The sequence below is a fragment of the Megalobrama amblycephala genome, linkage group LG1, assembly GCF_018812025.1.
Source record: "Megalobrama amblycephala isolate DHTTF-2021 linkage group LG1, ASM1881202v1, whole genome shotgun sequence".
Classification (NCBI taxonomy): domain Eukaryota; kingdom Metazoa; phylum Chordata; class Actinopteri; order Cypriniformes; family Xenocyprididae; genus Megalobrama; species Megalobrama amblycephala.
In genome coordinates, this window is record NC_063044.1 from 22,876,958 (window position 1) to 22,904,632 (window position 27,675).

General features: G+C 38.2%; 2 protein-coding genes and 1 long non-coding RNA gene across 7 annotated transcripts in view; all 3 read left to right on the plus strand.

Moving 5' to 3' along the window:
• The window catches only part of LOC125244129 (gastrula zinc finger protein XlCGF57.1-like), a 39,470-nt gene extending 30,663 nt beyond the window's left edge, over positions 1–8,807 (plus strand). The window contains exons 1-3 of one of the 2 annotated variants that reach the window (XM_048154123.1): positions 3,133–3,187; positions 3,583–3,667; positions 7,007–8,807. In XM_048154123.1, the coding sequence (XP_048010080.1) occupies positions 3,583–3,667; positions 7,007–8,148 (1,227 nt within the window). In that variant the 5' untranslated portion in view covers positions 3,133–3,187 and the 3' untranslated portion in view covers positions 8,149–8,807. Of the gene's footprint in view, positions 1–3,132; positions 3,188–3,582; positions 3,668–7,006 lie in introns of those variants that run through there. The other variant, XM_048154112.1, reaches the window with a different exon arrangement.
• Positions 8,808–16,397: 7,590 nt separating this feature from the next.
• LOC125245334 lies at positions 16,398–18,839 on the plus strand. Its single transcript, XR_007179492.1, has 3 exons — positions 16,398–17,003; positions 17,893–18,064; positions 18,207–18,839. It is a non-coding gene; the product is annotated as an uncharacterized LOC125245334 (long non-coding RNA).
• A 108-nt stretch (positions 18,840–18,947) lies between these two features.
• Positions 18,948–27,675, plus strand: part of LOC125244907 — a 39,649-nt gene continuing 30,921 nt past the window's right edge. The window contains exons 1-7 of one of the 4 annotated variants that reach the window (XM_048155296.1): positions 18,948–19,273; positions 19,362–19,503; positions 19,690–19,818; positions 19,916–20,096; positions 20,280–20,361; positions 24,126–24,236; positions 24,819–24,934. In XM_048155296.1, coding sequence (XP_048011253.1) covers positions 18,975–19,273; positions 19,362–19,503; positions 19,690–19,818; positions 19,916–20,096; positions 20,280–20,317 — 789 coding nt within the window. In that variant the 5' untranslated portion in view covers positions 18,948–18,974 and the 3' untranslated portion in view covers positions 20,318–20,361; positions 24,126–24,236; positions 24,819–24,934. Of the gene's footprint in view, positions 19,274–19,361; positions 19,504–19,689; positions 19,819–19,915; positions 20,097–20,279; positions 20,362–20,452; positions 20,504–24,125; positions 24,237–24,818; positions 26,712–27,675 lie in introns of those variants that run through there. The other 3 variants (XM_048155311.1, XM_048155319.1, XM_048155302.1) reach the window with 3 other exon arrangements.

Genomic DNA, 27,675 nt, shown 5'->3' on the forward strand with positions numbered 1-27,675 from the left:
ACCAGTTTGTTTTTGTTGCCGTTTTCGGAGCTTGTGGCGACTACAGAGACCGCGTTTTTTTTACAGTGTGTTCAGGGGACAGGCAGTTAGCGCATAGTGAGGAGATGTTTGCTGTATGTGACAAAAAATGTTTTGGCCTAAAAACGCGTGACATCGCTTAGAGGACCTTTAATATGAACAACTATTATTGACAATATCTATGAAATTATACTTTTTTTTTATAGATGTCACTCTGAAGCAGTGTGATTTTCATAGTAGTGCACCCTTTAAGCTCACCTAACAATAATATTATTTCTTTAAAAATTACAGCATTGTAAACCCACAGACCATCAATAAACTATACATTTATAATACTATGGATTTAAAAGTACAAGCCCTTAATGCCTGTAAAGTAATATGTTTGTGTAACAAACAATCTTATACAGCTAGTAAGCTAACTATGTTCTGTAGCATCTGTAGCATGTTGCTAAAACTATCTTTTGGATCTAACTGTAATTATTTTCCACATCCAGGTTCCAGGTTATAATATGCAAAAGTGTAAACATTAATCTCTTAATTTTGCAGTAAGTAGTTATAACTACACCAAAAATTAAGGTTTAAATAAGAGGCTCCTAGTTTTCAGACAGCTTTCAAAATGGCCACCATACAATGTAAACACATAGGCCATGTTCACACAGCAGCAGAATACGGTTGTCAGTCCTGTATTTGAGTCCTTAATATGGTTGCGTTCACACGCAGTACGGTTATTTACGGGTGTGACAACCATTTTATAACCGAACTCGCACCTGTAAATTTTCAGGACTCACAACCGCATTCCCGGAATATATATGCGCTGTGTGAACGGAACCGGACTGAACAACTAGTTGTCTGTCATGTCATACAGTGCGAGAGAGCCGGTGTTTTGTGTGTGGTTTCGCTTTCAGTAACTTACAGCGACAGAGATATGAGCTGTGCGTCATCTTAAGGTGTTAGATACAGTCACTGTTCTACACCGAAACGGCTCCCGTCCGTTTTGATTCTTTTCCAAATTCAAGTGCCATGTCATGCACGAGACATCGCAAAGGACGTGACGCATGTACATCGGTTAAAGATTACGGCTAGTGCTTGTTTACATGCTAATGTTGGTTAATAAAGTTTTGATGGATGAACTCACAGTTAGTCTCTTGTCATGTGAAAAGTGGTGAGACCTTTCAGTTTTATGGACGTCACCATCTTTAATATTATGTTCGTCACTATTGTTATGGTTACTAGTAAGAGAATATGGGCTTGACTCTTGTTGCACGTTCATACTACTGATACAGACAGTATTTGAGACGCTACTGTAAGTTGCTGTGTGTACGAGACATTTCGAGACTCACACCTGTAAGTAAATGCAGTTGTCAATCCCAAAAACTGACAGTGTGAATGTGGCCATAGATACCCATATCTCAGTGTGCAATGGTCTGATTGACTTGAAATTGCAGGAGGGATGTAGTAACAAACACATCAATTGGTTAAGACATCAAGGATCTAGGATTGTAAATTAATTTTTCTTTTTATAATATAAGATTTAAGATGGTAGTGTTTTTAATGGGTACTTGAGCTTAATAGGTACGTTTACCCTACATGCGCAAAATCATTTTCATATGAGGTTCCTTTTCGGGTTCATACTTCTAAAACAAGAAATAAAACAGTGAATCCTCCCAATCCTCACTTGGGTAAAGTTGGTTTATATTCGCACATTCGGACTTCTGATAAATTCAAACTTTCCAATAAATGTGCAATAAATTAATGTTTGCGAAATTTAAGCAGCGGCATGATATTGACAACCAACGATTGTCAACTTACAACATTTTTCACAGTCGATCAAAATAGGCAAGTATTGTCTTAATGGCATATTTACTTGTGAATGTCCAATGTAGTGTGATTAACAAGGCTATTGAATACGGATGTCCGAATGTGCAAATATAAAACCAACTTTACCCAAGTCCAATCCTCCCATGTGGAAATTTCCAGCAATGTCCCAATGGTTCCCAGTCTTCTGGATTTGAATTAGTTACACAGCTTTAATGCTCATGTGCTGATTATGACCCACAATAACAGTAAAATAACAGTCTCGCCTGTATAAATATTAAAATACTGTGGGGAGAAAAACAAACTCGCTCCTCTATTTCATGGGACAGACGCAGAGACACTAAACTGGCTCTCAGTATGAGCTGAAATGTTCCCAAACATTGGGACAGTGAGTTAATGTTAGCAGTTCAACTGGGTGGAGAAAATCAACAGATTTAGACTCTCAAAAATTCATCTGCTGCTGAATAATAATACTTCACTGATGCTACGACATATATATCAGTATGTCATGCAGAAAGTCCAAATCAAATCATTGAATGATGATCAACAGGTTACAGATGTAAACTCACAGTTAGCAGACATAACGGCTGACTAGCCTCTTCCATTAGTTAGTAAAGTAATGAAAATTTATGAGGAAATTTACTACTTAAAACTTAAATATGAAATAATTAACTACATTTTATTTACATTTATAACAAAATGGGTTTGCAATTTTATTTATTGTATTTTCCATTGCTGATTACAGTCAATGAACAGTATTTTTTTAAATGTATTTTAAAAGCTTTAAGTCTAAAATAGCAACACAAACGAGGATTTATGGAGTGTAAACACAATACTAACTTACACACTCTCCCAAATTCTCAGTAAATGAACACACCTATGAAATATAGATATTTGGTGATTATTTATTTTTTCTTCCATTTTGATTTTCTCTAAACAACAAACTTGATAACCACATAAAAGCATATATGAGAACTGAAAGTCTCTTTTAAGAGCATTGCTTCTGTCATTTTTATACTGATTCTTGAAAGATAAATTTTTACATATTTTATACCTATGTTTAGACTCAAATGAACTTGTCCACATTTTTTATATTGGTAAAACACACCAACTTTAAATGTTTTAATTTGGACATATTAATAAACTCTGCTTTATGAAGTCATACAACCTTTTTAATTAACGTGTGTTTGTATAATATTTGTCACTGTTCTCATTTTAATAAAAATGGATTTCTATGCACTTCTGTGATTGTAGACAGTGCAGCGTGTGAGCAGGACTTTTATTTTGGAGTAACGATGTGACGTCATAAGACTGCGCCGCGCTCCTGCATCTGTTGTGATTCTGCTGAAGAAAGGTTTGTTTTAAGAATTTAAGCTGTTTAAATCGACAAAAAAGTTAGTTAAAAACAAATATATATATATATATATATATATATATATATATATATATATATATATATATATATATATATATTTACAAGCGATGTGAAATGAGTTTATTTACTATTTAATGTAACATGATTCTTTTTATCTAAGTGTAATGGAGGATATTTGTGTGAGTAAAAACTCATCCACTGATGAGAAACAGTATATCTGCGTCTCATTTCTCTCTCTCTCTCTATATCATAAATCAGTTTATCATGAACACGAGTTCAGTCTCTGGAGAGTAATGATGGAGGAACTGAACTTTTCAACTCCGAGTCAATTGAATCAAATAGTTAATTATTAGTTAATTATTCTCTTCTTAAAGATGGCGTTAATTAAAGAGGAAACTGAAGACATGAAGATTGAAGAAACATTCAGTGTGAAACATGAAGATACTGAGGAACACACAGGTTGGTTTTATTCTCACAGCTGAACTCAGTCATTTGATCCTTATTAAAATGTCCAGCTCTACAGAAATAGAGAATATACAGAAGTAGATAAAACAAAACAATTATTTTCTGCAACATTAAACCCAATATCTTCTTCTGAATAGCGAACAATGGAAAAGTAAGATTTTTCTGTTCATGCTCAAAAGTGCTGTACTAACATTTTAACATACCTGAACATGAATAGCAGTAATTGAACATTAAAGGTACAATTTGTGATATTTTTGTCCGCTAGAGGTCGCTAGAAGCCTATTTAAAACAAAGGCGTAGTTTGATGACGCCAAGTTTTAGAGCGGAAACTTGGGACATGTGGTCTCCATCTCAACGGACGGTGCAAAAGAATAGGGATTGGAGTCTGGAAGAACTCATGTTCGTGGATGCGATTATTAACGTTACTGTAGTATGAAGCAGAGCAGGACCGTGTGTTGCGGGAGCTGAACGAGGAGCTGGAGCGATTGATCAACACACGCCTCACGAGCAGCGGGACTTTTATTATGACACAGTCGCCGGCGCCGCTTCCGCTTTTCCGGTCATGAGTTTACGGGAGCTGTCCTTGTCGACAGAACCAGCGGCAGATGGTAAACAGTAATTATGTTCCATAAATAAGTAACACAATCCACCATAAAACGTGCAAGAAGTAAATAAGGAACTGCTTGAAGCAAGCTAGTGGTTTGCTGGACGGTAGACACTACTTCCGCATTTGTCCACGGCACTGTTGTCATGTGGTTTCTACGTCAGTAAAGGCGGTAACAAAGGTAACTGACGTCATTGACAGGCGACTGCACTGCCCCGTGTCACTGTTTAGAATGGGAATTTTCTCATGATTTACAAGTAGTTGAAAACATTAGAGATACTGTTTGTAATCAGCTGGACAAAATATATAACACTAGCCTAGTGGTTTTTGGATATTTTACTGCAAAAAAATTACATATTGTACCTTTAAATCAAGCAATAAATAAGTCCTGATTGAAACATTTTACATCAATAACCATTTCATGTGTGTGTGTGTCATATGGAGGAAAGTCAGCAGGGGAAGTGTGTAAAACATTTTGAAGTAGAACCGAGTGAACTGATAATATTATATCAGTGAAAAATATTTACCTTGTCAATCATGGTTCAGGTGTAGGTTGGAAATCAATAAGAATTGGCAGATTGAGGCTAGATGTGAAAATTAATGGTATGAAAATTACAAAATTATCATGGTTCTCATTTCATGTTTTTGCTAATGTTCTGTAAATGTTCAAAAATTACTAATACAAACAAATAATTTCAAAAGTTTTGTATTAAACTAATTAAATTAGCATGGATTTTTTGAGTGAATAAACATTAAAGGGATAATTCACACAAAAATGAAAATTCTGTCATCATTTACTCATGTTGTTCCAAACCTGTATGAGTTTCTTTTTTTTCTGCTGAACACAAAAGAAAATATTTTGAAGAATCTTGACCAAACAGTTGAAAGCACCCATTGACTTCCTCAGTAGGAAGAAAAGTACTATGGAAGTCAATGACAACCGTCAGCTGTCTGGTTACCAACATTCTTCAAAATTTGTGTTCAACAGAAGAAAGAAACTCCTACAGGTTTGGAACAACATAATGGTGAGTAGATGACAGAATTTGTATTATTAGCCCATTAATATTTCAAGCCAAATGTCAAAAATTTGATTTTAAGTGTCAAAAAAATGCAATCAAAGTCAGACATAAGTCGTTTTCTCGACATGTGCTCATAAATATAAATGTCTAACTCCAAAATGAATGATCTTTCAACCATTTTGCCTAAAATAATGTACAAATGTCTAAAATCATCTTGTACAAGAGGATCTTTAGAAGCAGGTAGATTTTTATACTGAAATTAGCTCATATATGATCCTCCCAGGTCATGTCTACTCTGCACCGTTTGCTAAAATTTCTTCTGCTTCACTTCAGACACATAATTGCAAACTTCCTTAAAGGATTAGTTCACTTTCAAATGAAAATTAGTCCAAGATTTACTCGCCATCAAGCTAATCCTAGGTGTATATGACTTTCTTGTTCCTGATGAACAGAATCGAAGAAATATTAATAAATGTCCTGACGCTTCCACCAGACTGCCTTTCGTATTCAAGTTACAAAGAAAGTGTAAACTGGCGTCTTGTCAGTTACACTTTTTTCCGTAAGTGGAATAGGGAAGGGGTAGGATGTAGCGTAAGCTTTGTGAACTGCAAGAGTTTTACACTTATTCATACGTTGAATACGGAAGGCGTTTTGGCGGAAGCTCGATATTTGACTTCATAACTTGTTTAAATATGGATTTTTTTTTTTTTTACACAAACACTTTGCTTCAGAAAGCCTTTATTAACCCCCTGGAGCCGTGTGGAGCACATATTTATGATGGATGGATGTGTGAAGCTTTTTCTTCAGCTCATACTCAATGACTGCCTTTCACTGCCATTATAAAGCCCAGATGCGTCAGGATATTTATTAATATTTCTTCAATTATGTTCATCAGAAAGAAGAAACTGAAAACTGTCTAATCAGCATCTTGATATGCCACACCGGAGGTGGATGGATTATCTTGGCAAAGGAGAAGTGCTCACTAACACAGATTTAGACAGATTTGTGAAGAATATTAAAGAGAAATAGGCCTTTTATGTACATAAAAAAAGTCTTAGATCTTTGAGTTCAGCTCATGAAAAATAGTAGCAAAAACAAGTGTTTGCATTTATAATTTTGTTCATTGTAGTTTGTGATTAAAGCGGCAAATTCCTCCATCAATGTCAGCTCTCTTCTAACAAGATGATGATCTTAACCAGATGTGATAAATAAAGGAGATGTATAAAAGGTGTAGGGGTGGGTCCCTTTGGACGAAGTTTGAAAACCACTGGTGTATTGAGTATAAGATCTATAGACAGGATGGGCAACTCTGGTCCTGGAGGGACACTATTCTGCATGGTTTGCTTGAAAATTACAGTTAGGTGTATTTTATTATGGATAAAACTTAACCCTGCAAGACAGTGGCCCTCCAGGACCAAAGCTGCCCATCCCTGATCCATAGGATATTATAGAGTATAGAGCAGGGGTGTCCAATCCTGCTCCTGGAGGGCCACCATCCTGCAAAGTTTAATTCCAACCCCAGTTAAACACATCTGAACCAGCTAATCAAGGCCTACTAGGCATACTAGAAACTTACAGTTAGGTGTGTGGAGGCAAGTTGGAGCTAAACTTTGCAGGACAATGGCCCCCCAGGACCGAGTTTGGACACCCTTGGTAAAGAGGATTCATGTTGTTGTTATGCATTAAATGTTAAAATTGTTTTTGCCCTAGACCTAATGGCACTGAAAGAGGCGAGTCATGAACATAATGAAAGAGAAGAAGAGAAAAAATATTATGATAAACATAACGATTTCATGACTGGGGAAAGATCAACACAGGCTAAAAAGACTTCCTCACAAAAAAGAGCTCAAAAGACTGGAAATAAAAGTTATTTCACCTGCCAACAGTGTGGAATGAATTTTGATCAACATAGAAACCTTCAAGTCCACTTGAGAGTTCACACTGGAGAAAAACCTTATACCTGCCAACAATGTGGAAAGAGTTTTACTGTAAAAGGAAACCTTATAGCCCACATGAGAATTCACACTGGAGAGAAACCTTTCACCTGCCAACAGTGTGGAAAAAGTTTCACACATAAAGGAAACCTTATAGTCCACATGAGAATTCACACTGGAGAAAAGCCTAATACCTGCCAACAGTGTGGAAAGTGTTTCACACATAAAGGTAGCCTTGAAGTCCACATGAGAACTCACACGGGAGAAAAGCCTTACACCTGCCACCAGTGTGGACAGAGTTTTAGTCAAAAAGGAAGCCTTATAGTCCACATGATAACTCATACTGGAGAGAGCCCATTCGCCTGCCAACAGTGTGGAAAGAGTTTCAGTGGAAAAGGAAAACTTGAAGTCCACATGAGAACTCATACTGGAGAAAAGCCGTATACCTGCCAACAGTGTGGAAAGAGTTTCAATGAGAAGGGAAACCTTACAGCCCACATGAAAATTCACACTGGAGAGAGCCCATTCACCTGCCAACAGTGTGGACAGGGTTTCAGTGGAAAAGGAAAACTTGAAGTCCACACGAGAATTCACACTGGAGAGAAACCTTTCACCTGTCGACAGTGTGGACAGAGTTTCAATCAAAAAGGAAACCTTATAGCCCACATGAGAACTCACACTAGAGAAAAGCCTTACACCTGCTCTCTGTGCGGGAATGGCTTCACACGGGAACCAAGCCTTAGGGAACACATGAATATTCACACTGGAGAGAAGCCATTTACATGTGGACAGTGTGGAAAGAGTTTCAGATTTAAAGGTAACCTTAAGGTCCACATGAGGATTCACTCAAAAGAGAACTGTTTTAGAAGTTTTAGAAGTCGTTGCTGTGGAAAGAGCAGAGGTGTAAAGTGTACTTGAAAACCATACTTAAATAAAAGAACAGATACCTTACAGGTAAAAAAAAACAAAAAAATTCCATTACAAGTTTCAAGTCACCAATTCTAATACAACTTGAGTAAAAGTCTTGGAATATCAGATTTCAACTGTACTTAAAACTGCTGTCTAACTTTTTTGTGTGTTCAAAATTTACAAAAATTATATAATGACAATGTATAGCATGAATCCATTTTCCAAACTGTGATTTTGTGTAAACCTGAATCATTATGGTACACTTAATAAGTGTTTATATTTGGACTATTTAGACCGGTCTGGTAGGACCCACCTCGGAGTAAGCACAGTAACTGCATAAACCACCATAGACATAAATGGAGAGAAGTATCTCCAGCTTCAGTGTTCCTCCACAAGATGCTTGCCATTCTGTTTATTAACTGCTAGAAGCATCAAAAGTGACGGGATTGCAGCTATAAAGGATTAGTTTCTTTCGAATGAAAATTAGCCCAAGCTTTACTCACCCTCAAGCCATATGACTTTCTTCTTTCTGATGAAGATAATCTGAGAAATGTTATTAAATATCCTGACACATCCAAGCTTTATAATGGTAGTATGCGTTACCAAATGAGTATGAGCTGAAGAAAGTGTCTCAATCCACATCCATCCACCATAAATATATTCCACACGGCTCCGGAGGGTTAATAAAGGCCTTCTTAAGTGAAGCAATTCATTTGTGTAAAAAGAAATATCCATATTTAATAAGTTATGAAGTAAAATATGTTGCTTCCGCCAGACTGCCTTCCGTATTCAAATTATGGAAAAAAATGGAACTGGCATCGCGTCAGTTCTGTAAGTTGTATATTGAAGGCATAGGGCATACAGCGTAAGCTTTTTGAAGAATATGGAAGGCAGTCATGCAAAGGAAGCCTGTCTCCCATACCACCAGCACATGGAAATTGGGTTAGAACCAACCACATGCTTGACTATAACTAGCCCGAGGTAGTATACTCACCGCCACCATATAGGCATGAATGCCATTCTGCTGCGAGTTAGTGTCTCTAAAACCCATAGGCGTGTTCCAGTGAGCAGCATGGTTTTAATCCTTACGAGGTACCCTTATCTCTCATGTCCTGCAGTCCCCCAAGATGATCTTGGCCCCAGTTTAGCGAGTTAGCTCAAAAGGGGAATATTAATAATTATTCATAACTTATTATGATTAATTATGAATATTTGAATCAGTTAATCAGATTTACTTGATGTAGCTACATTAACATTACAATCAATATCAGTTCATCCCGTGAACACTCATTATTATTAAAGGTGCAATATGTAAGAATTTTGCAGTAAAATATCCAAAAACCACTAGGCCATTGTTATTGCAATGATGAATCAACGGAGTGAGGATCCATCTGCAGTTTTATTTAAGTCAAATTCACAACAATGGCAAGGACGAGACAAAAGCAGAAACAGGGACAGGCAATGATCAGGACAGGCGGCAAACAAACAAAGTCCAGGAACAGGCAGCAGAGAATCCGGTACGAGAGACGTACATCTCAAACAGGCATAACAGTCCACAATGAAAACACTCAGAAATGATCACCATGGCAAATCAAGACTTCGCAGTGTGTGTGTGTGTGTGTGTGTGTGCTGCTAATGAAGTGTGTGTCAGTGCATTCCAAACGGGATATATCGCCCTCCGAAGGGCACTTCAGAGTGAAACCAATCATGGCCGCCATATTGAAGGGTCGTTCCAAACCGAAGTGCTCAAAACTGGCTACTTCAAAGGGCCCTTCGGAATGAAAGATTTCGAAGGGTACAACTGATGGACACTTTGGGCCACCATGATCCTTTGCACAGGGAAGTTGTTTGACGTCACAGAATAGGTACAGGAGGTTAGGAGTTCGATTTTACGTATAAATGTATATATAGTATTTTTCTATACTACTGCAATATTTATACAAGTTAGATTTAGTACTATATTATGGTCAAAACGACATTGTACTTCAACAAAAATTCTTTACAGCTCCCTTTATCAGTCTATTCAAACGTTTCAAATACATTAAATGTAATGTATATTATGTCTAAGTAAAAGACTGGCAGTAGCTTATAATGTTACTACAGTAAATTAATGCGTATTAATACAAAGAGTAAACCGGGGGGGAAGACTAAAGCGCCTCTTTGATTGTCTCGTTAAAATGACACAGAAGTGCGTTCCAAAAAAATATTTTTTTTGACCCCTACACCATTCATCCCTTCAAAGCTCTCACTCCGGAGGGTAAACCCTTTTTCAAGGGATTAGGGCATAGGGATGAGCCCTTCTGAATGGAACGCAGGGCCTGTGCCATGTGGTGCAGGTGCATGCAATCAGTCTTAGGAATGAGGGCCTATGGGAAATGAAGACAGAATGGAATATGGAATGGAAACAGTCAATATTCGGGTGATGGCTCCCTCCGGTGGTGTGAGGAAGTAAACAGGAGTGAATTCAAGGGCTGGATCAGGCATTGGATCAGACTCATGGGCTGGAGCAGGCTCAAGGACTGGAGCCAATATGTGCAAAGCCCACACACACCAAATGGCTGTGGCCATAATGGCCAGCACTGCAATCTCTGTGGACTCAGCGTGGCAGCCATTTTGGCTGAGGGCTCAGCCGTGGCAGCCATCTTGGCCGAGGGCTCAGGCATATTGGCCCTGTCCCAAATGGCACACTCCGGACTTGTGGACTTCCTCAGAGTCCACACTTTGGTGACGTCATGTAGTGCAGACCTATAGGGCCCTTGGCGCGAGTCCAAGAGGGCGCATTGAGAGGTATTTTTGGGACAGACTCGATCGTCATGCCGGAAATAATGGTCTGGTTGTTTTTTAACAGGAGCTGCAGGTTTGGGGATAATATTTAGCATCAAGAACAGGTTTCTTTTCTTTTGCAAAATATTATCTCCATGTCAACTACACAGCCTGCTTTTGCTTATGCCACCTGGGCATTAGACAATATATACATTCTTATTTAAATAATGTATACAGTTGTAATAATATGTAATGTTCCATTAGACTCTGCGAGCATGCACAATTTAAGTCTACGAGACCGAAAGTCCACATGAAGTGCGCCATTTGGGACAGGGCCATTGTAAACAGGCTCTGGTAAGGAAACCACAGGACACGAAGATACCAAAAACACAAGACTGGCAATCATTAAATCTGGACATGCTGGTGACCAAGATGAGCCAAGCTCTTTGGCCACCAGAGCTTGGGGTTTGGTGCCTCCCCCCAAAGAATGTTTAGGAGTCCTCCTCAACCTCCCCAACAGTGAAGGAGGAACCAGCCAACAGCACAGCATAGTCCATAAACTGTACTAAAGTCAGGTCATTTACCCCACTTGGCATGAGTGATCTTATAGGTTCGCTTAATCCATGACAATAAAAGTCCTTCAAAACAGCATCCTTCCAATTTACGCAATTAGCCAGGGCACAGAACGGAGTGGTGTAATTTTTGGTGGCACTGGTACCTTGACGCAGCAATAGGATTTTTTTCTGCTGGATCCATAGCGGGCTAGGTCTTCTGTAATGACTGCTCCAAGACAGTAATGGCGGAGGATCCAAATGCAGTGTATTTATTGAAGGGTAATCCACAATCATAAACCAAAGACTAGTGATGGCCGATTTCGAAACACTGCTTCATGAGGCTCCGAAGCTTCATGAATCTTTTGTTTCGAATCAGTGATTCGGAGCGTGTATCAAACTGCCAAAGTCATGTGACTTTTGTAAACGAGGCTTCATTACGTCATAACTGTTTCGAAAGAGTTATTCATGGTTTCACCAATTTCAATGGTTCACCGGTAGAGGGCAATGATAAAGTGAACCCTTGAATCATGTAGATTAACTGAGAACTATTAAACAAGTGTCTAGGGCTTTACCCTAAGGTTTTACCTGATCTCTGATCAGTTTTATACATTTGTAGATGTTTTAATTAGACATTAGAATAATTAAAATGAATAATAGTAGTTATTAAGAGCTCTTATTGGCCTGTTTAGCTTGAACAGAGAAACAAGCCTTGAAAATTGATAAGAGAACACATATTATACAGACACTCTATATTTAATCTTATTAGATGATTAGTTAATTGCATTTGATTGATTTTACTTTCAATAAAACTTTTGCAATACATTTGTTAAACGGTATTTTTAATGCATGTTTGGCCTGAGTTTTGTTGCATTTACACTGTTGTGACCACTTGGGGTCACCGTGGAGACAGGTGTCATATTGTTTCGAAGCCTCAACACATCACGGCACATTTGCTTCAACTGCTTCAGTGTTTCACAAAGCCTCGATCTGCCCATCACTACCAAAGACAGGCAAAAAGGTCAAAACACAGAGTGGGCAGTCCAAACAAAGATAGAGTCCAGGGCTCAGGCAAGAACAGGGAAATCCAGAGATGAAACAAAAACCAAAATCAAAGACACCGGAAAACAATAAACAATGGCTTAGAGGTGCAGTTCAAACAGTAAAGCAAGACCTAGCGATGAGTGACTGAATGAACCAGGTTTAAATAGCCAGAAACACAAGGATAATGAGGTGATGAGACACAGGTGTACGCAATCATGGTTAATCAGTCTAGGCAGAGGATTATGGGAAACTGAGTCTTTGACAGTGATAGTCCCGGGTGGAGTGCCCTCTGATGACAATGATGGGGACTATTACTGGCGATTATTTCCACTGGTTGTGATGTGAAGACATGTCACAAGATTCCGCGCTCAAACTTGGCATCATCAAGCTACGCTTTTGTTTTGAATAGGCCTCTAGTGACCTCTAGCAGACATAAAATCTTACATTTTGCACCTATAATTAATTCTAAGAAAAGGGTATTATTCATGTCCATAGAAAAATAATTATTTCTCAGCATTTACAACGTTTAGTGCATGTAACAAGATCAAGATCATTTATGTAACAGTTATTTGCAGGCAGGGAGTCAGAACCAAATAAGTATTGTGCACAAGTTTTATTAATCATAAAAACATAACTAAATTAACAAACACATACGTACACACAAATCACATGTACATAGGTAAAATGAAAAGTGACATTGAAACCAGAAGTGGGACCAGTAAATGAAGCTATGGAAAAGAATCATTAACCAGGAATGAACCCATAGGGGCTTTCACAACAGAGGAACCTTTTCATAGTTTCTAGAACTATTGGCTGAAGTATCCGGATTTTGTCGCGTTCACACCGCGGGGACTAGGAATGATTTTAGTTCTAGAAACTCCTTTTGCAGAAACTAAATTAGCTCCTACTTCAGAGTAGGGTCTAAAACAGTTCTATAGGAACTATCAGTGACGTAAGTGTACATTGATTGGTCAAACACTGCACCTGGCATTTTTAAAAAGCCATGTAAACATATTTACTTCACACTAATGGAAAACAGTGAAAATGGAATTTACCTGTTGTCTGCAGGGTTGTGATCTTTTCTCCACCTCGACACTGAAATTTGTCATAGTAGATTTTGTCTCTTAGCCAAACTTTTTGCTTTTTCTGTCATGTAGATTATGTGTTTACATTCCCACATCACACAACAAACACAGCTCCGATCACGGCATCCTCCATTTACCGTTATAATGTAAATGCCGCGCTTAAAGATGCCGCTGTCTTCCGCTTCACAGTTCCTATTCCCAGTGTGCATACAACCAGAGACATGGCCGGGGGAGAAATTAGTTCCCAGGGGGAATTATCCTAGTGGTTAGATTCTGGAACCAAGTTCCTGGACCTCTTCGTCCCTCATGAGTTTCTCACCACAAACTTTTGTTAACAAAGGGGTTCACAACTTTAATTAACTAGCAGATATTTAGTATATAGTATACTTGCATTATGCCTCAGCTGTATGAAGAATGTCCAAATATACTGTTGCAGTAGAAAGTCCTAAAAGTTCAGTCTGATGGTGCTGAAGTTGGAATCGATTTCTCCTGCATTGAATAAAGAAAATAATGACAAACTTGTGTGGTTAATTTGGCTCTTGTAGTAGGAAAAAGGCTCTCTCTCTTCTAGGTAAGCACATGGCTGGGGTGCAGGTCGAGGCCTGTGAGTCCTCCGGCCCTAGCCAGAGATCCCACAGAGCAGCCAGGAGCTACAGAAAATCAGTCGGGAGGAAAAGGGGGAGACAGAGCTGTTCGTCTCTTTTTAAGGTCTGGGCGAAGTCACACCTCTTAGGGTTGACCTGACCAATGAGAAAGGTGGAATTTCTGGGGGGAAATTCCTCCGTGGGGGTTTTATGGATTTTTGTGTTTGTAGCAGGGCATTTGCCTATGTAACTGGCTGGGTTGTTGAAGAAGAAACTATTAACTCCCTGAGGTCCGAAAACGCGCCGGCGCGTTTTGCAGGATTTTTTTCACATTGCAGCAAAACAGACTTAAAATACTCCGTCATTTCTTGTCATAGAGACATAAGTAATATATCAATTGAATCTATAGAATGTCTTCTTTTATTTGTGTACACTCAGAGTAAAAACACAATGTTGTGCTTTTTGTAAAATAAAGAAAACTAACATGATGTGTGATCTCTCCTCTCCCTCTGAACGAAGTCCAATCTGATAGTTCTCAGAAAATGAACTGTAACTTATGAATACTAATGACAAAAAAAATGACACTTATGTCTAAGGAAACGTTGAAATGTCAGGTTTTAAATCGTGCAAGTCAAATCGAAAACAAACATTCTGTGTTTATGTAATCTGTATGAAAAGAGAGCCATGTCAGAAGTCTGTGATTCAGCTCATTATCCGCTTATGCGGCCACGCCCACGGAGCGAGCGCTATTCAGACGCAAATTCAGAGGCAATACATGCATTCATCGTCTCAATCGTGTATTTATTGTCTTGAAAAGTGTTTATTTGGATGATAAAGCAATGGTTAGCGATCTCGAGAAGACATGCCATTAGTTCCTTGTTCCTTTTCTTCTTTATATGTATTTGTGGCCTAAAGGTGTACAGAGAGCGCCCTCCGGCTGCAAGTATGAATTAAAAACACCATTCCTGAAATGTCCTCTTCTTCTTTAGAATAATTTGTGGACTAAAGGTGTACAGAGAGCGCCCTCCGGCTGCAAGTATGAATTGTATCCATTTGTGTAAAACACAGTATCCAGCACTCATAGTGATGACAATAAATATTACTTCTCAGTATAGAAAATTGACATAAATATATAAGAATCCATCAATATTTCTCCAAATGTGCATGCTTTTAAGCTAAAAGCCTATATGAAATGCCATAGAGGTAACATAATTGTTCAGACACTTTGCATCACAGAAATACATTTTATTTTAAAGAATATAATAGAATACCATTATTTTAAATTGAGCTGAGACATTATTACAGAGGGGTTTTTTCACAGCCTACCTGACTGAAAGGCCTCATTAATATGCAAGTCATTTCAGGTCATTATTATGCGATTCTTTTGTCTTCTCAGGTGTAAATGGCCCATTATTCATGCAGATTCACGCCTCCATGCATACTGTGTTTCTTGACAAAAAGTGTCTTACAAAAACTAAATCAATATATTGTTTTATATGAAGGAGTAGGAAGCATAATTTTTACATAATTCTGAAGCAAAAACTTTAGTCTACAACCTCCAATACCCAAAAGTCTTGTGAACACAGATTTAATATACTTTTTTTGGCTTTATTTCAGTGACTTAAGTTTTTAGTTTTTTCAATAACCACGCATAAACATTATTCCTTCAAAAATACAAACATGTACATACATGTTCCTCACATATTATTGTAGCCTAGTTTGTGCTGAATACAGTGTAATGACACTTTTGTCATTTATATGTTTATGAACAACTGAAAAAAGCACAAATGTCAGGACATGTCAAAACTTCTCCAAGCCCCAAATCAGCCTCAGACTCCAGAGGGTTAAAGATGCATGCCATACTAATAGGTTGCACAACATAGGTATTAACATATCATATACACAAACATTTAAATCTTCAAAATACAAACTCACAGACACCAAATTTGGATTAGGTGAGATTTAACATGCATAAGACAAAATACCATACAAAAGACACTACACAAGACAGTGATAATCATACACACAATGATGCATGTTCATTTATAGAACAGTTTGTCTATATCAGTGTTTCTCAACTCCAGTCCTCGGGACCCACTGCTCTGCACATTTTGTATGTATCCCTTATTTAACACACCTGATTTAGATCATCAGCTCATTAGGAGAGTCTGCATGAACTGAACTGAGTGTGTGCAGAGCAGTGGGTCCCGAGGACTGGAGTTGAGAACCACTGGTCTATATATTAATTCAGAGAAAGTCTGCTTTAAGAGCTATGAGATTTTCCTATGGCCTCTGCTCTCTATGGCCTATCTGAGTTGGACGAATGACGGAGTATTTCTGTGCCAAAAATTCTATTCCAAATCATCACAGGATTCAGTTTTTTTTTTTTCTTGAGTATGGGCCTGTGTGATGTCAATAAGGGCAGAATTTCCTTGTACAGGCACTTCTCCCGGAAGGGTGCACGCACACATCGACCAGAACGAGAGAGCAAAAGCACGCCCATCAACGCACTTTGCTCAGCTTTAGGGAAGTCGGCTACGCTGCACAGGTCACAGGACTTCTGGAAATCAACATTGTCACCAAAGAAGTGTGTTTTTGGTTGTCAGAGGCAAGACAACACTGTACAGCTTCCCAAAGAACCCAGCGTTAAGGGAACAGTGGAAGGAGTTTGATTTTCCGGAGCAGAACGTTTTTTTTGTGTATTCCCTGCATTTCAGCGATGATTGTTTTATAAACAAAGCCCAGTTCAACTCCGGATTTGCAGATCATCTAATGCTGATGAAGATGAAGCGGTCCCAGCGATAAAGGTTCATGGTCATGTGTTGGAACCGCAGGCGGTGAGTAAAACTGCTTCAAATGGCTGTGTGTTGTTGGCTATAGGCACATAAATGCACATAAAGTAAACAACATGAACGTATAGTAAATTTAATCAATGGAGCATGCGATTTATGGTGTGTGTGTAGGTTTGTTTACCACTATAGGTGTCTGTTTGTTTATTGTAAAACCACTCCAAACAACAATACACAAAGAGTGGGAAAATATGTTGAACTAAATGAATTATTTCATATTAAACCTAGGGACCGTTCACCCATAGCGCTCTTCTTCATTCAAATGTGCTACTATTCCATAGTTTTTCTATGTAAACGCACTAGTCTGACGTGCAAAACCATTCTGCTTGCTACTGCTAAGTCACATACAATAGTCCATAAACCAAATCATGTCCTCAAAAACCATGAGTAAACACAGACAAATGACATGGCGTTCAAAAACGCTGCACTCAAGTTAAAATCATTTTAACTTTTAAAAAACTTGTATCAACACAAGTGTATATAATATGTGAAATGGTTCTTACTACATTTACCTTATAGATCATTTTAAATTCACTGTTTTATATATTAAGATGTACTAAGTCAAATAATACAAATTTATTTTACTCGGTCAGGCACGCAAGTAACAGTTTCCTTTTAAAGTGTTAGTACTGAGACTACACAGGATGAAACATGGAGGCATCCACATCTGGACTCAGTGCAACGCCAGCTAAAAGACTGGTTGACTCATGATGATCCCGTATTCCCCAAGTGCGCTCATGCAGACAAAGTCTCCAGAGACCCTAGTAAATGGTTACAACCAGGCTTGTGACTGTTATTTTTAGTGTTTAAAACAAATAACCTACTATTGGTCTGAATGTCAGTATTTTTAACATTTCCTCGTTGTCTATTCTAATAGGTACCATGGTCCTGTATAAAGTGGAGAAGCTGCTCATGAACTCATGACTTCTCTGCGATGTGGAAAAGCTGAGCCACCAATATCAGACTTCAGCTCTTGAGGCATTCCACAGTGTCATTCTGAGATTCGCCCTGAAGAATGTTGTTTTTCCTTTTATTGGAATGCTATGCAGGTAATAATTGTTCTAATACTTAGCATTACAACACCCAGTGTTGTCAAGACAAAAAAATAAATATATGTATCGCCTTATTTTCAAACTTGTACATGTACTTGTCAGTACATTTTTGTAAACATTTTTCAATTTATCTTTCTAGGCTATATCTTGCAGCAATGCATTTCAATGAGAATGCTGATCGTGAACAGCACAGGCGGACTGGCCATCTGGCATACCGGGCACTTTCCCGGTGGGCCGACTGCAAAAAAAATAAAATAAATAAATAAATAAATTCTCTCGGCCCATGAACAGGCCCATAAAAGTGGTAGGCCTAGATCAGCGGCCCAATGTTTTTTCAACTGACACTGGGCTGTTGGCTCAAAACACTTTAGTCAAAAATATCACATAGGCTAGGTTTTTTTCCTTCTGACAGACACGGCCCATGAAACGCGTAGCTCAGCTGGTTGTTTTCTTGATTGACACTGGACTGGCCCAATCATATCTTTGAACAGCACCATCTATGGGATTTCTGCCTGCACGCAGTTTCAGTGTGATCATGGAGAAGAAACGCAAAGAAGGTGCAGAGAGGCTGCGTGAGAGAAAAAAATAGGCTCTTCAGGCAGACGCTGCCAAATGTGTCAAATTGACACAAATGTTTTCGGCAGTAGCAGAAAAAGTGTACAAGCAATAGGGATAACCGCTCCCTGGAGAGGATTGTGAAACAAAACCCATTCAAAAATGTGGGGGAGATTCACAAAGAGTGGACTGCAGCTGGAGTCAGTGCTTCAAGAACCACTACACACAGACGTATGCAAGACATGGGTTTCAGCTGTCGCATTCCTTGTGTCAAGCCACTCTTGAACAACAGACAGCGTCAGAAGCGTCTAAAGACAAAAAGGACTGGACTGCTGCTGAGTGGTCCAAAGTTATGTTCTCTGATGAAAGTAAATTTTGCCTTTCCTTTGGAAATCAGGGTCCCAGAGTCTGGAGGAAGAGAGGAGAGGCACACAATCCACGTTGCTTGAAGTCCATTGTAAAGTTTCCGCAGTCAGTGATGGTTTTGGGTTTCAGCTTCGATCCTCCTTTTAAAACATCTACACCGATCAAAAGGCCACGGATGGAGAATAGCACAGATGAGATCAACACCACCTGGTCGGGAACAACAAAGGAGTCAGCAACTTTGGAATCCACATACGAGCCTGATATCACTCAAGAGGATAGTCACAAGTAAGTCCATATTGGTGTTATGCTGTGTGTGTGATTTACTTTAGTTAGTTTATAGTATTAATATGTATGTGTTCTGCTATCTGTACAGGGTTTGCCAACCCCTCTACAGTGCAGCAAAATACATGGTGTACGAGGACAACTTGTTGGACCTATTTAGAAAGTGTCCGGCGTGTATGCACACCTGCACCGTAAACAAATTCGTGATTGGAACCTTTGTGTCAATCACACAGGTAATCACAACACTCACACAACTCTCTCTCTCACAGACACACACACACACACACACACACACACACGCTCATATATATATATATATATATATATATATATATATATATATATATATATATATATATATATATATATATATATATATATCAGATTTGTAATATTTTAATATTATTGCACACGCACAGATATGTTCTCAGTGTGTCCACAAAACCCAGTGGAACAGCCAGCCGTACATCAAAAATGTCCCAGCTGGCAATCTGCACTTGTCAGCAGCAGTAGCTTTCACTGGGGCATCATATATACAAGTTCACAAGGTCTGTTTTTAATCTTGCTGTGTGCAAATCTTATGGGTCATAGTTCTGAAATGCTACTTGTGCAGTCAGTAATGTTGTTGGTGTTGTTTTTTTTAAGGTTCTCTCAGCTCTGCGCCTTGAATGTATGTGTCCAAGGACATTTTTTAACCATCAAAAGGCTTTCCTCGTACCAACCATTTTGTGGCACTGGAGGTCTGAGCAAAAAACACTTGTGGAACAGGCAAAGCTGTCTGGAAAGGCCATAGTTCTGGGAGGTGATATGAGAGCTGATTCACCAGGTTTGATATTTTTGTTGACATTTAACTGTTGAAACATGAAAACACTATTCATGATGCCAATATGACTCTATAGGACAAATTAGAGAGAATTTTAGATCCAAAGGCTGCTGGTGATTATCTCGTCACTTATTTAACTTGATAAACTTTTAACAAACACATTATTCCCCCCCTTCTCTGCTAAAGGACATTGTGTACATCTAAGTATGGTAGCTACACAATGATGAGCTTGGATGACAACAGGGTGGTAGACATTCAGTTGGTGCAGGTAAATAACAAAACTGTATTTAATTAATTTTTTATTAATTTTTTTAACTGCCTATTTTGGGGCATCATTAACTATGCACTGATTTTTTCAGCACGGCCCCTTTAAGAGATGCGCTTCCTCTGCCCCACGAGCTCTCGACTATATATATATTGCATAAACAAAGTTCACACAGCTAATATAACCCTCAAATGGATCTTTACAAGATGTTCGTCATGCATGCTGTATGCATGCTTCGAATTATGTGAGTAAAGTATTTATTTAGATGGTTACGTTTGATTCTGTGTGAGTTTGAGGCTATGCTCTGTGGCTAAAGCTAACATTACACACTGTTGGAGAGATTTATAAAGAATGAAGTTGTGTTTATGCATTATACAGACTGCACGTGTTTAAAAATGAAAATAGCAACGACTCTCGTCTCCGTGAATACAGTAAGAAACGATGGTAACTTTAACCACATTTAACAGTATATTAGCAACATGCTAATGAAACATTTAGAAAGACAATTTACAAATATAACTAAAAATATGATATCATGGATCATGTCAGTTATTATTGCTCCATCTGCCATTTTTCGCTGTTGTTCTTGCTTCCTTACCTTGTCTGTGCACAGATCCAGCCGTTAATACTGCCTTTCCATGTCTAATGCGTCGAATGGGCTGGCATTATGCAAATATTGGGGTCATACATATTAATGATCCCGACTGTTACGTAACAGTCGGTGTTATGTTGAGATCCGAGTGTTTTCCGGAAGTCTTTTAAACAAATGAGATTTACATAAGAAGGAGGAAACAATGGGGTTTGAAACTCAATGTATGTCTTTTCCATGTACTGAACTCTTGTTATTCAACTATGCTGAGGTAAATTCAAATTCTGATTCTAGGGCACCTTTAAAAGTAAGAAATCAACAGCAACTATTCTTTCCAGGACCTTTTTTTTCTGGACATGAATATTCTATAATCAGCAACCATATTAAAGAAATTATCAATCTACCAATACAGCACCTTATTAAATGTTAATACTACACTACTAGCCAAACCATTGTGACTGTTGTAAGACTGGAAGAACCTGTGATCTGTCTATACACCACCCTACAGAGTCAGGCTCTTTCCCTCCTGTCCTTCCTTAACATTTGTTCCTTCTTCCCCACTTCCTTCCCTTTACCCATTCTTCTCTTCACTCACAATGATTATTGAAAACTCTCTCTCTCTCTCTCTATATATATATATATATATATATATATATATATATATATATATATATATTAGGGCTGTCAAAATAACACGTTAATTTCGATTAATTAATCTGAGAAAAAATAACGCATTAAAATAAATAACGCAGGACCTGGAGCCGTTCTAGCCACCATTCGACTGTAAAATGAAGGAGGGAGATGACTGCTGCGCTAATGACAGAATGAGCAGAGCTCCTTCCTCGTGCGCGCGAGAAAGTAAGCACCGTCTTTGCACTCTCTCTACCTCACACATAATATCTAAATCAACTGACACAGTGCTATAAGACCGAATCCATGTTTCACGAGGCGCATTCGGAGAATGATAGGCGCCCTGCACGTGCAGCTGACATAATCCACACTTTCAGTAAACAAAAAGAAATCCTATCCAGTGGTGAAGTGTTTTCTGTGTTTACAAATCTTTTGCGATGTCCTAATAACAGTCGCGATTCGCACGCAACGCGTCAACTTCCGCTAATGTCCAATTCGTGACCTAATGACTCATTTGAACAGATTCATTTTAATGAATCATGACAACAACTGATCTGGCCACATGGTCTATAATGAATCATTTACTCAAACAACTCTGAAATGAGAACAAAAGTGTGCTTACCCCATTTAGCAAGAGTGGTTAGTAAAATTAGCCTTAAAGGTGATAGAGAGGATTTTTTTGTCGACTGAGAATCCAAAGACTGTTACTGAGTTTTTGAAATGAGCGCATGCGTAAGAACAGCCCCCCCTCCTTCACAGCTCATTTCAAAGGAACGCCTCCCAAAATTCGTGTCCCAGCCGCGCTCGTCTCTCACAAGGAACGTCATGGCAGTGATTGACAAGCCAGAGGGCCAATCGTTTACGCGATGATCAGATGATGTATATTAATAATATTCCTTTCAGTGCACCTAATAAATAGTCTTTTATCAGTTAGTAAAGACAGTTTCAAGTAATATTGCAAAAATGTATACAACAAAACATCCACTTTAGCACCTTTAATAATCCACAATATCTTCAGGTTATTTAAATGACAATGTGTAGTAAATTAGGCCTACCTATAAAATCAGTTAATTTAGACTGGAGTGAGGTGAAACCAGAACAAAGCAAGTTGTTGTTAGCTAGGTGCATTCAATTGTATATGATAGAAAATTATATTATTAGTTAATATAACTTCTAAATTCTACTTTTTAATACTTTTCAGGTTTAGCAAAAAAGCATCTTCTCTTACAAAGCTATAAAATCACTTTTTTTTTTTTTTTTGCAAAGAGGGCAAGAAAGAATTATTACAGTGAGAGTGACGGGTACTTTATTGTCAGTATCGGGCTTGCAGATGATGTGGGTAGGGCATTTTTTACTGTTTGTGTGGATGACCATGTCTGTCACCACTGAAGACCATTTTTGACCCAGGAAAAACCCTGCATTGATTCATTTGAATTGAAATATCTAATACTTTCACAGCAAAAATTATGTATGCGATTAATTTAGATTAATTAATCACAGAGTATGTAATTAATTAGATTAAAATTTTTAATTGATTGACAGCCCTAATATTTATTTATTATAACTCTATAGCCCTATTTGGATGGGATTAGTTTTACATGGGGAGGTGGGGGTAAAGTAATTATTACCAGAGCTTCTCAGAGATTTTAGTCCCGTCCGAATGTGCCATCTTGGTAATCATTATGGACAATGAAGATTACGGCGACTTTTACCTTCTGTAAAAAGGTCCGGAAAAATTAATTCAGGTAATACTAATGCCGTTCGAATAGACCCGCTGTAAATATGTATGGTAAAATTCTGTCATTTCCTGTTTAAAAGTAGTTTTCTGCGCATTTTTCAAACATGGAATCATTTAAAGAAACATTCATTTGTGTTGTAGGTGGTGGGACAAGTCTGTGGCAAACCTCAAGTGTTTTCCACATACCATTCAGAGCAAAAAGAAGATTGAAGCAATTGTCAGAGGCACAAAACTAATTTTATCATTAGCTAAGTGCCTATTACCATCATAATCCAATCAGAATTTAATTAACCTAACTGTTATTTATAGTTCATATATTTAGATTATATGTGTTTTTGCACATTATTTCAGGAAGCAACGTATACCCACATGACGACAGGGAGGTGACGGCGGTGCGTAAATCGAGTTACCCCTCCCACTTCTGCTAGTTTTACTGAGATGTCTTGTCCCGTGCGAATTGGCCAATTAATATTACAGACATCCTGAGGTAAAATTACTTTACTCCACCTCCCCATGTAAAACTAGTCCCGTCCGAATTGGGCTTTAGTCAATGCAAGTGATTTAACAGTCATGTTTGGTATTATTCAAAATGTCTCAGGGTGACTAGTACAGTGGTTACATTCCCAAAGAAGCAGACTTAGGGTGTACTCACACGGTTCCCTTGTACCAAGCCCGAGCACGATTATCCCCCCTCCCCTCTTCCACGCTGGCCTGCACTCACATTGCACTTCATGTTCCGAACCAAAGCATGCTTACATCCTTTACAATGCAACTTTTTATGTTTTGATTGTTATCATTTATGTCATTTAGCTACTTTCACTTGATTGTGCTGCACGTATCAGAAGATTATTACAGAGGAAGCTGCGTTGATGGAGGAATTTGCAGCTTTACTTGGAAATACGATTCCCGTTCATCAATAAGGTGAGAACCAGACCAGCTATAAACCTAAATATATAAACCCACTGTTTGCGCACTTACCCAATAAAGTGACTGATTGTCCCATTGACCACTGCTGACCCCTCCCTCCACTGCCCCGCCCCTTGGCACTCCACCCCATCCCACAAACCCACTATTTGTCCACTTACCCACTAAAGTGACCAATTGACCACTGCTGACTTATTCCCCCACTGCCCCGCCCCTATCCCACAAACTCACTCATTTTCCACTATCACACTAAAGAAACTAACTGATCTGTTTACCACTACTGACTGCAGATTATGCATGGCCGTCATTGATAGAACCAGTTACACCATTAATGTTTTTCTAAGGCATGTGCATAAAAGTTACTTAAATGTCCTAGTTTAATTAAGGCCTAATCATAGCTTAATCTGTCCGTCTGTCTGTGAAACCAAGCCTATGACTTTATGTAAAGCTGCATTAAAAAAAACATATGCATTGTGAAAAAACACTATACACATTAATTCCACTGAATTTGACTGTTTTTAAAGACTAGTTTACTTTTCATAGACTAAATTATTCTTTTTCTGCTTCATCTTAACACAGAGGAAGGAGTGGATGAAGAAAGCTTTATGCTGCTGGATGACGCGAGCATTGCTGCGCTAATAACAGCAACTGCTCTCAGGGTTAAATTCAAGAAATTTCATTCAGAACTTTTGGAAGTAAGTTTATACTAGCTAAACAATGACTGTTTTTGATCACTTATTTGTTGACTTGTTTCAAGTGCAATAAGGGAATTTCAAGGGAAACAAAAGAACTTTTTGAGAACAAAAGCAGTCCAGGACACCTTTCAATATGTTCCTTTGCAGCCTGTCCTTAAAAAACACAAGAAAGACCAGGTACCATGGAAAAAATCCTTTCTCAGAAGCAAAATAAAGATGTTGCCCTCATTGATCACACTGAAGGTGTGCTGTACAAAACCAGCCACCTGTTTTCCAAAGAAATCTGTTTCACTGTTGCTGTGTAATGACGACTGTGAAACTGTAAATCCCATCGGTTCTAAGACTTCAATTCACAAACTGGGACTAATTTACTTCCAAATGAGATGTCAGCTTCCATGTCAGCATGCTTTCTGTTGGCTTTGTGTAATAAAGTCAGAGGACATCAAGACATATGGCATGGGCGCAGTTCTTGATTGCATAATTAAAGATTTGAGGGATTTAAAACAAAATGGCCTTCAAAATGAGACCGAACAATTCAGTGGTACCATAAAGTTTGGTGTTGCACAGGTTTGTGGGGACAGTCTTGCCCTGAATTCTCTTCTTGGTTTTTCAGGGAGTTTTTGAGCAAATAGTGACTGTTGTTTGTGCAAAACTAACAAACAAGTTCTCCGCAGCCAGACAGCAGAGGATCTAAATTTGCTGGGCAATGCACTGAATTATAGTCCGGATTTACAGACTAACATCCTACAGAAATTGGTTTAAAATGGAGATGTGTCATAGATGACAATGTTACACCTGATATTTTAAGAGGGTGTTGGTCTTCTGGAGGTGAAAATAGCACTGTCTGAACTCATAGCTGAAGCTTACATTAGTCTGGATACTGTAAACTACAGGATAACAAGCTTTGATTATGGTCTTGTTGATAGTGTACAATAAACCATCAGTCCTGTCAAATCATGAACTTTGAAACCCCAACAGTGCCATGCGTCAGCGCAGCACAAATGTAGTATCTGTTGTGATTTCTTCCCCTTCTAATAGGTGACTTCCCACTAAGCAAAGACACTACCAAAAGATGCCAATTTAATGTATTTTAAATTTAGTATTTCTTGAATTAGCTATATTTTTAAGCAGCCTTTTACAGGCTCATGTGAGTGCAAAGAACACCAGATAAAGCTTATAAAATATGAAATATATTATTGTGATGTTATGTGTTAAGTGACAAATTTAAATAACTAAAAGAGATCAACATATATTTCACGTTTACATCACTGTGTCATAACATAATAATGCCCCTTGTGCGAGTGCATGTTTAAATTGACCAAAAGCTTTGTAAATCACACATCGGCGTTACGCTTTCTGTATGTGTAAGGAAAAAATAATATTAAAGAGTGACACAAAAGAACATGTGATATTTACATCTTTTGACTCAGGACACATAGGACTGCTTGTCATTTTCTTTTGTATTAAAAAGCGATTTCCTGAACTTGTTTTGCACGTCTTGTAGACATCCAAGAAAACTCCTAGTTGGACGTTCAAATAACTACATATCTACATCCAACAACCCTATTCAGACATCAAGATATTGAACCAGTTTTGCATATCCACAGATGTCCTAAAAGGGTCCTAGTCAGGGGTCGTATTCACAAAACACCTTAAGGCTAAAAGTAGCTCCTAAATTGCCAATTTAGGAGAAACTCTTAAAAATAATGGCCGTGTCAGTCCTAATTTTAGGAGTCCTAAATTTTTGCTCTAAGAGTATTTCACAAAGCATTTTAGCACTAAAACTAGCTCCTAAATCTGTGAAACATTAGGAGTATTCAAGAGGACTCCTAAATCACTAAGACCAAATCACAAACAGTCCTAATCCACCCAAAGACACTGTTCACCATTGAGGCAATAGCGACAGAGCCTTGGGTGCTGAACCTTTTCTTCATAAATGCAATACATTTTGATTTATAGATTTGAATCTATGATGAGGCGCCAAAAATAAATCTTTAACAAATAAATACATATTGTCTGATTACCTGTGGCAATGGTTTTCATGAGTTCACACTTACACGATATACAAATATATATTTGGTGTGCTGTGGAGATCGAGGCCTCCGAGCTTGTAATTTAGCCCAAACCCAAAGTTCTCCCTGTATCCCCAGCCGTGAGTGAGGAGCAGGGTGGCGGAGAGATCTCTCGAGCTGATTAGAAAGACCGTTTGAATGTGTTTCTCCCAAACTTTGTTTATAAAACAAAATGTATCACTTGAATTCTGCATTCTCTTAAGATGCAGACATCCAAGAGGCGGACAATTAAGTGTATATACTAGTTTAATTAGTGAAACTTAGCCTACATTTTAAAACCTTTATGGTAACAATATGGCAACATTTTATTTTGAATATGGCAACATTTTTATTAAAAAAATCTTTATTTGAATAGGGCAACATTTGTATTTTAAAACCTTTATTTTAATATGATAACATGACACCTCATTCTACAATATTTCTATGATTAAATCGCTGACTCCTCCCCCATCAGCCAATCACTGTGTGTATACTCCATAGCAACGAGGTCAACCCCGCCCTTACTCTTAGCTTAAGACTTCAGTCTATTCCTTAGTAAAAGTTGGTCTCAGCAGCTTTGTGAATAGGTTTTAAAAGAAAACTCTTAGCTAAGAGCTTTTACTGCTATTTAGGAGAACTCTCAGTGGTAAGATAAAATGTTTTGTGAACACGGCCCCAGATGTTTAGATA